Raw genomic sequence first — 7883 nt, forward strand, 5'->3', positions numbered from 1 at the left:
CTCGCGTGTTTGATATTTCATTCCCTATTTTTATGGGAACTTGAAAATATCTTAGCGTTGCGACAGTAGAGTTTTAGTATACCGAACCGGAACCCCTTCTGTAAGACACGAAATATAATAAAGTGTCATTAGAGTCATTTTAACTTAATTCGCTCCAAGTTAGATTAGGGTGCCTTTGATACAGATAGCGCCAGCAGGCTGCGCCACTAGGGCGCATGTCGGGTCTCGATGCGTAGCCACCTCCTCGTGGTGAGACCTGGTAATTGGTAGAATTTTTCAAAGATTATTCTTTGAAATTCACACCAAGCTAAGAGCTACGCACCAAAGTTAAGATATTAGTTATAAGGTAGTTATAAATTAATTATTAATTAGTTATAAGTTGATTATAGATTATATATAGGTCCGTAATAAGTTGGTAATAAGTTTAAAATATTTCATATTTATTGCAAATTTAGGATAGAAAGCAGTCTTTGTCTATCACGTGACAAGGTTTCGACGACCTCCTCGTGCATTCTGTTATCCTGTTACTTTTCTGAGCTTCTGGTCCAAAATCATAGATGGTGCTGATTGAATGTCGCTTGATTTTCTATTCATGTTTATCTTATTGAAGGCATTAGTGCCGTATGAAGGGGTTGCATTAGGGGTATATTCATTTTATTTATTAACAGAATTTGCACTATCGTATTTTGTTACACATTTTAGGTAACATTTGTTTTCTTAATCCTTTACTATTTTTACAATAACATAAGAATATACAGTAATTATTAATGAACTATATTTACTATTAATTTTAACAATTTACGTTCACTAATAATTCCTTTATTATTAATTAACATTTTATTGATTGTTTTGAATTTTGACAATATACAAATTATAAACGGAGATCGAAGCAATCAATAAATAATAGAGTTGTAAATACAAGAAAGGAATATATTTATACTTATGTCATTTGTCTATGAAGTCATAATGAATTGTTTTATTTTTTTTAGCTCCATTGCATTGGTTACTCGGCTTACGCGTAGCTACGGCACTGTCGAATCTAGAGTAAGGAGCAATGGCCGCTTGGGGGTAAAACCTCATATATTCGTTACCGACGAATGTTTTCTTGATATAATCGAATTGAAAACTATTTAGACAATTCTGTTCCACGGTTTTTTCTTCAGAAAAGCCTACAGAATACCGTGTAGAAAATTCCTTTTAGACGCAGAATTTTTTGTAAAAATGCAAGAATATCCGTAGAAAGTACGCTCGGAGGATTACTTTTAAACTTTTATGACTAATTATAGTTATTTAAAAGCGTGAATAATTACAATTATGATATGAACAAACTCGGAATACTCTTCCCTAACTGGTAAAACAACAATTAACCTCCTAACAAACTTACCTTTTATGTAACACTTTATTATACTCCAAAATCGTGCGTTTTTAAAAGAATTCACATTTTTCAAAAACTGAAAATGATTGAACGATTTAAAATTCGTGTCAAACAGTGTTATTTAATCTCCCTTAAACATTGTTTGAATATAAGCTATAAAACACGCTTTTTATACATATTTTCTTTTTATTTCTTGCTTTCTTAAGAAAATTAAGGAACAAGAGTAAATTTATAAAAATTAATTTCTTTGTTAAATCAGTCATTTTAATATAATAAATTATTGTAACTCTTATTGATTTTTAATAACGACTATACAAAAAGTAATGTTGCAGAGTTAAGTATAATTTACTTACTGGCAAGTTTTTGTGATGAATGACATTGACGTGACCCACTAAAGCGCTATAGAAATACCGAAATTGTTCCGTCATACAACTTTTACTTTTCCTTAAACATATTTCACGCACCACATGTGTCTCTTCGAAAGAGTTATGCGAACATATCTATTAAAAAAGTCTTTTATCACCATATTTAGTAATTTACGTTATTTTGAAATCCGAAGATTATTCTTGTATTATTTTAATACTATTTTAATATTATTCACATTATAAAATTTTCTGCTGTAGAGACTAATTGTAGTAATCGAGTGATTCATATAACAATTAAATGTAAATAAAATATAATTTTCAAGCAATACTTGAAATATTCTAATTTTAATCTATTTTTACAATTACACCTACTTTATTTATTATATTTCAATAATTTTAAACCATTTTCCTTTTTCCTGTCCTTTCGCAGTTAATTTTCAGATATTCTATCATTCAGGACACTCATAATTTATAAAAATAATGTTCAGTAACCTGCTCATAATCTAATCCAATTAACTTCCACATACAAATAATTAAAAATTAAATTAACATTAGTTACTAACGAAAATTTCAAATCACATGGTTGACCATAATAATTGTTACAAGTACCTTCAGAATTTTTCATGCTAAGGGAATGCAATAAGAAAAAATGAATAATAATATACAGGATGGACCGGAAATCATAGTATAACCGAGCAGAGAGAGATTCTACGTGAAAAAACAAATCTGAAAGAAAGAATAAAATTTTTTCATTCGAAGCTCCGTTGTCGAGAAAATCGACTTTGAATATTCACCAAGTGTGCATGCACTTAGGCTTATATGAATAGATCACCAATGCACGAGTATCGACGGTACAAAAGAGGAGTGGGTAATTCTACGTGAAAAAAGTAATCGAAATAAAAGAATAAAATTTTTTTATTCGAAGCTTCGTTTTCGAGAAAATCAACTTTGAATATTCACCGAGAACGCGTGCAACTAAGATGGATGGACCATCAGTATAGTAGCGTACTCAGTGAATATTCAAAGTCGATTTTCTTGACTACGAAGCTTCAAATGAAAAAATTTTATTCTTCATTTTCAATTTGTTTTTTTACGTAGAATTACACCCTCCTCGATTTTACCACCGATACTGATGTATCGATAATCTATCCATCTAAGCCATAGTTAAATGCACACGTACTCTGTGAATATTCAAAGTCAATTTTCTCGACTACGATGCTTCAAATGAAAAAATTTTATTCTTCTTTCTCGATTTATTTTTTCACATAAAATTATTCTCTGTTAGGTTGGACTACGAATTCCAGCCCACCCTGTATATAGCAGTGGTATACACAATGACAGGCGAAATAAACTTGTGACATAAACACGTGACACTGTAATATCCACGTTACATCGCATTATAGGAAGTTAATTTTGATTTCTACATAAACATTGTTTATTTCAATTTATATTTCAATTTTGTTACTTTCCTGCAATAAGATTTTTCCTTTAGTCTCGTAAAATTTTTATTTTCCGGTTGTAAGCTAACGGTACTTTGTAAACGAATAAAGCGTTAGTAGATCCAGTTGGAGAGACGAAACCTTCACGCGTGACTCGTATATGCATATCGTTATGACATTGCCGCGATGATTGGGAGCGTAACGAGATACTTACGGTCAGCCTTGCGATTCCCGCAGTGGACGGCCCAGTGATAGTTGCAATGGTTGTATATGGCGCCATGGCCATCGAAAAGCAATCCGTTCTCGCAGTACTCGAGGCTCAGGGAGCCGTTCGTGCAGAGAAAGAAGGAGTTGCAGTGCTCGGGGTGAGCGTACGCGTGGACCCCATGGGGGTCGGGACAAAGTGGCGCGCCCAAGAGGGTAGCTGCTTCAGCTATGAACCGAAAATAAAAGAAAATTACTGGAAAAATCAAAACGTGGCATAACAATTCGAAATGGGATTTTATTTGGCTGAATTTTTGGACACTAGTCCAAAAATACCTATGTATTATATTTATAAAAATTTGGAATGGTATTTTATTCGTATGAATTTTTAAACAAGTCTATTCGAAAAAAATATATATAGTCCATTTTATTCATTTTATTTTAGGACACGTCTGTTCAAAAAATATATATCTATTATGCTCATAAAAATTTGGAATCGAATTTTATTCGTGTGTTATTTATGTGAAATTTTGGACACTAGTCCAAAAATACGTATGTATTATATTTATCTTATAAATTTGGAACGGGATTTTATTCGGGTGAATTTTTGGATACGTCTATTCCAAAAATACGCATATATTATATTCATCAAAATTTGGAATCGAATTTCATTCGTGTGTTATTTGTGTGAAATTTTGGACACGTCTATTCCAAAAATACCTATGTATTATATTTATAAAAATTTAGAATGAGATTTTATTCGGGTGAATTTTTGGATACGTCTATTCCAAAAATACATATCTATTATAATGATCAAAATTTGGAATCGAATTTTATTCGTGTGTTATTCGTGTGAAATTTTGGTCATGCCTATTCGAAAAATACATATGTATTATACTCATCAAAATTTGAAATCGAATTTTATTCGTATGAAATTTTGGACACATCTGTTTTAAAAATACGTGTGTATTATATTTATCAAAATTTGGAATGGGATTTTATTCGTGCGAGTTTTTGAACAAGTCTATTCGAAGAAATACATATATATATAGTCCATTCGACGAGATGAAATACCGAATGCAACGACTACACGTGATGGGTTCAGATCACGTGATCAGATCAGGACCGTCTTCACAATACTTGGACCCAATGACTGGGTCCTGAAAAGGTTCTGAAATTCTGGATCTAAAGGGGTCCAGGAATTAGGTCCTGGTTCATCAAACTCAAGAAAACAGACCAATGGCTACAGACAACTTAATTCAGGCATTAATGGTGATCACGAGATTATTGTTGTCGATGCTTTACTTTGCATGCAAGCTACTTTGCTTTACTTACATACAGCTACTATTGGTTAATAGTTCATGTAATTTTTGTATATAGAAGTGTCCGATCTATTTAATGCTGTATTCATAGGAATACGGTAAAATTATTCTGAAACTGCTAGCTTTAAATAAATCCTGATAATTGTCGTCAGTGCTGCCGTAATGTAGGTAAATAGCGATGCATACTCTACAGCTAGCATTGTTTGACAGTAATTGTTGTCGTTGTATATAGTGCTATCTAATCTATTTATTGTAAATTTACTTAATCACACAGGTATTAATGTGAACATTGGTAATTCACTTTTTTGAATGAACTATAGTATATAATAATGGATTAACCCTTTGACTCTCAGTCACCGTTTATTGTAACACCTGAAAGCTTTAATATCGAATCCGAGGTATTTATTGGATTACAAGTGAGAAATACACGTGAATGTCTTTCCATATTTTAGCATAAATGAGCTTAGAAAAATATAAGAAAAGCTTCGAATTGTTCTATCTTGAAATTGACAAAATTTTCGAATTCCAGAAAATATAGTAAATATACTTAGTTAAAATAGTCCGGAAGTGGTGATTTATTGTATGATATTTAACAGAATTTAAAATGTACTATTTACGAATAAAGATATTAATAATAAAGACAATTAAAACAATATTTTAAGAAAAGAAATATAATTGACGAATGACCTTGAAACGATCATATTATTTGATACCTTCTTTTGATTTATGACTTATTGTTTCTTATAATGAGATTTGTAACTGTCAAACCGTTCTCATCTGCAATTCGAAATTTAATTACTAGTAGCTTCCAAGTTAAAGCAATGAAATACATTTGCATAATATTATCTCGCAAAATTCCCCAAAATTATACACACCGTTCTTCTGTCTCACAAGTACAACTTCGTTATGAAATATACAAACTATACCTACATATACGAATAATAAAAGTATCAATATTGAGCATCAATTATTGATCATCAATTAAATACAAATTCATGTTAACTCAATCGGAGAACGAAATAAATACACGAGAGAGATTGAATTCTTTTAATTACTTCGTGTAAAACAAAAATGTTAAATTAAACCATTTCCAGGAAAGAAGAAATTTACGAGTGACCATAAACGACCATAAGCACACGAGTTACTAAAATGCTCGTTCTTAACGAGCAAAACGACGGAGAAAGCAAGTCAAGGTTGCAGACGATGAATCTCGAATGCTGATCACAAAAATCAGGCAGAAAGACGAACTTTCGTGATTAAGATTCGCATGGCGAGTCAGGATAACAAGAGCAAAAGGAAACAACAGAGCGTATCGGTAATCGAAAACACCAATTCATCCTCGAATAGAAAGTCAATGCTTCTTTCCATGAAAAACCAAAGAAAAACGCAGAGGGACCGCAAAATTCCGATACTCCGAGCCAACGTTCGCCGACTCTAACGGCAGCTTCTAGAAAGGAAGCGGACTAAGGACAAGAAATCTAGGCCCAATATCCTCGAGGTAGAAAGAGAAACTCGCATACTCGAACGATACCGATCGCACTCCCCAGCAACAATCTTTTACCTAAAACATTTTCTCCTAAAACCCACAGTAACATCAAACCTGTGACCGGGAATCTATTTCAAACCCACTCAACCCGGCTGCAAATGCGCATTGAAAAAGTGGACTAAGTAAGAAGCACGTAGGAATAAACGAAGATGCAGAAAAATCGAGCAGCCAGTTGTTATTAAAAAGAAGAGAGACTCTATTGAGCGAATGAATAATGGAATTCAGCTAGATCCTAACTGATGACGGATGCATTTAGGCATAGCAAAGGCGCCAGACACCGCCATTATATCATAGGTCGGGCCTACGTAACCATATGGCGAGAGGAGGCAGTCGGGCCCAGCGGTGAAAGCTATTGAAATCGCACGAAGTAGGTGTCGTAACACTGGGAACCACCGTTTCAGACTCGAATACGCCTGTCGGGATGCAGCCGGGAGAGCGGCCGATGGGCCTTGCGAAGACGCATCGTGGGGTATGGGCCGGATCGAGGGAGCGCTCGGCCACGAGGACAACCGAGTCGGAGGAACTCGGTGAAGGTGGCCAGTCCGAGTGACGGCGGGGAAAAGGAAGAAAAGAGAAGAGACTTACCGGAGGCCAGAAAAGCCAGCAGGGCCAATAAGGTCACGCTCCTCCGGTCCTCGATCATGGTGCTCGCTCGGTCTGATCCTTCACTCGGGTCGACTCTGACTACTGACACTTAGTTATCGACCTCGGGACACAGAGCTTCTCCCTTCACTTGCTCGGTAGACTTACTCTCTCGTTACCCCACCTGGAGAGTTCCCCGATTCCGTTTCTTCGCTCGATCGTGCGGCCTCGGTGAAGCGAGCCGAGCGGAGCCGAGTGGACACGCTGGGACCTATTGCTGTGGGAATGGACTTGGTGGGGGGGAATAGGAGAACGCGGAAGAGAGGGAAGAGACGGTGGAATTTGAATGGTAGATGGACTGGATTCGGTTGCGTTTGGATATTTCGGTTGGCGGATGGTTGAATGTATTCTACGTATTAGATAAAGATATTTTCTAGGAATATTTGAAATTTTATGGAACTGTATATTTCGTAGTAGTATTTATACGTTAATAGTAAGAAGAATTATGTAGAAAATATCTGATTTCGTTTGTGTTCAAGTAGTATGGAAGAAATGTCCATAAACCTAATGTAAAAAGGATTTAAAATGTAGTATTTAGGTATTAGTAATTAAGACAATTAATTATAATAATTTTTTTAAGGAAGAGTTATGAAAAGTGTGGAAGTAAGAATAAATCAGTGCAAATATAGTGCACTGATTTAAATAATAGTATGATTAAATAAATAAGTAATAAAAATCAGTGCGAATAAATCAGTATTATACAAATTTTGAACCAGATTTTATTGATATGTATTTTTGGACATGTCTATTCGAAAAATACATATGTAGTATATAATAATGAATTAAATATAGCAAGTCAAATATTGCAAATTAAATATAGTAAGGTAAATGTGTTCTTCGTGTTGGGGATTCGGGATTGCTGAAATTGAATAATGGAATATTTTAAAAAGGAAGATTGAAGATATTTTTATGCGAATTGTGAGAAGGAGGAAGCTCATTAGAGCTTTGATTGCTATGAATACTAGAATATGTCGGTTGTTGGAAAATGTT

At 34.1% G+C, this 7883-nt stretch overlaps 1 protein-coding gene across 1 annotated transcript in view; it reads right to left on the reverse strand.

Annotated features, from left to right (window-relative positions):
• The window catches only part of Cpap3-d (cuticular protein analogous to peritrophins 3-D), an 11667-nt gene extending 4666 nt beyond the window's left edge, over nt 1–7001 (reverse strand). The window contains exons 1-2 of the mRNA XM_017908858.1: nt 6837–7001; nt 3394–3612 (exon numbers count right to left, since the gene is read on the reverse strand). Coding sequence (XP_017764347.1) covers nt 3394–3612; nt 6837–6894 — 277 coding nt within the window. The 5' untranslated portion in view covers nt 6895–7001. The remainder of the gene's footprint in view (nt 1–3393; nt 3613–6836) is intronic.
• Nucleotides 7002–7883: the final 882 nt, after the last annotated feature.

This window comes from Eufriesea mexicana, unplaced genomic scaffold, assembly GCF_001483705.2.
Source record: "Eufriesea mexicana isolate 0111107269 unplaced genomic scaffold, ASM148370v2 scaffold13715, whole genome shotgun sequence".
NCBI lineage: Eukaryota > Metazoa > Arthropoda > Insecta > Hymenoptera > Apidae > Eufriesea > Eufriesea mexicana.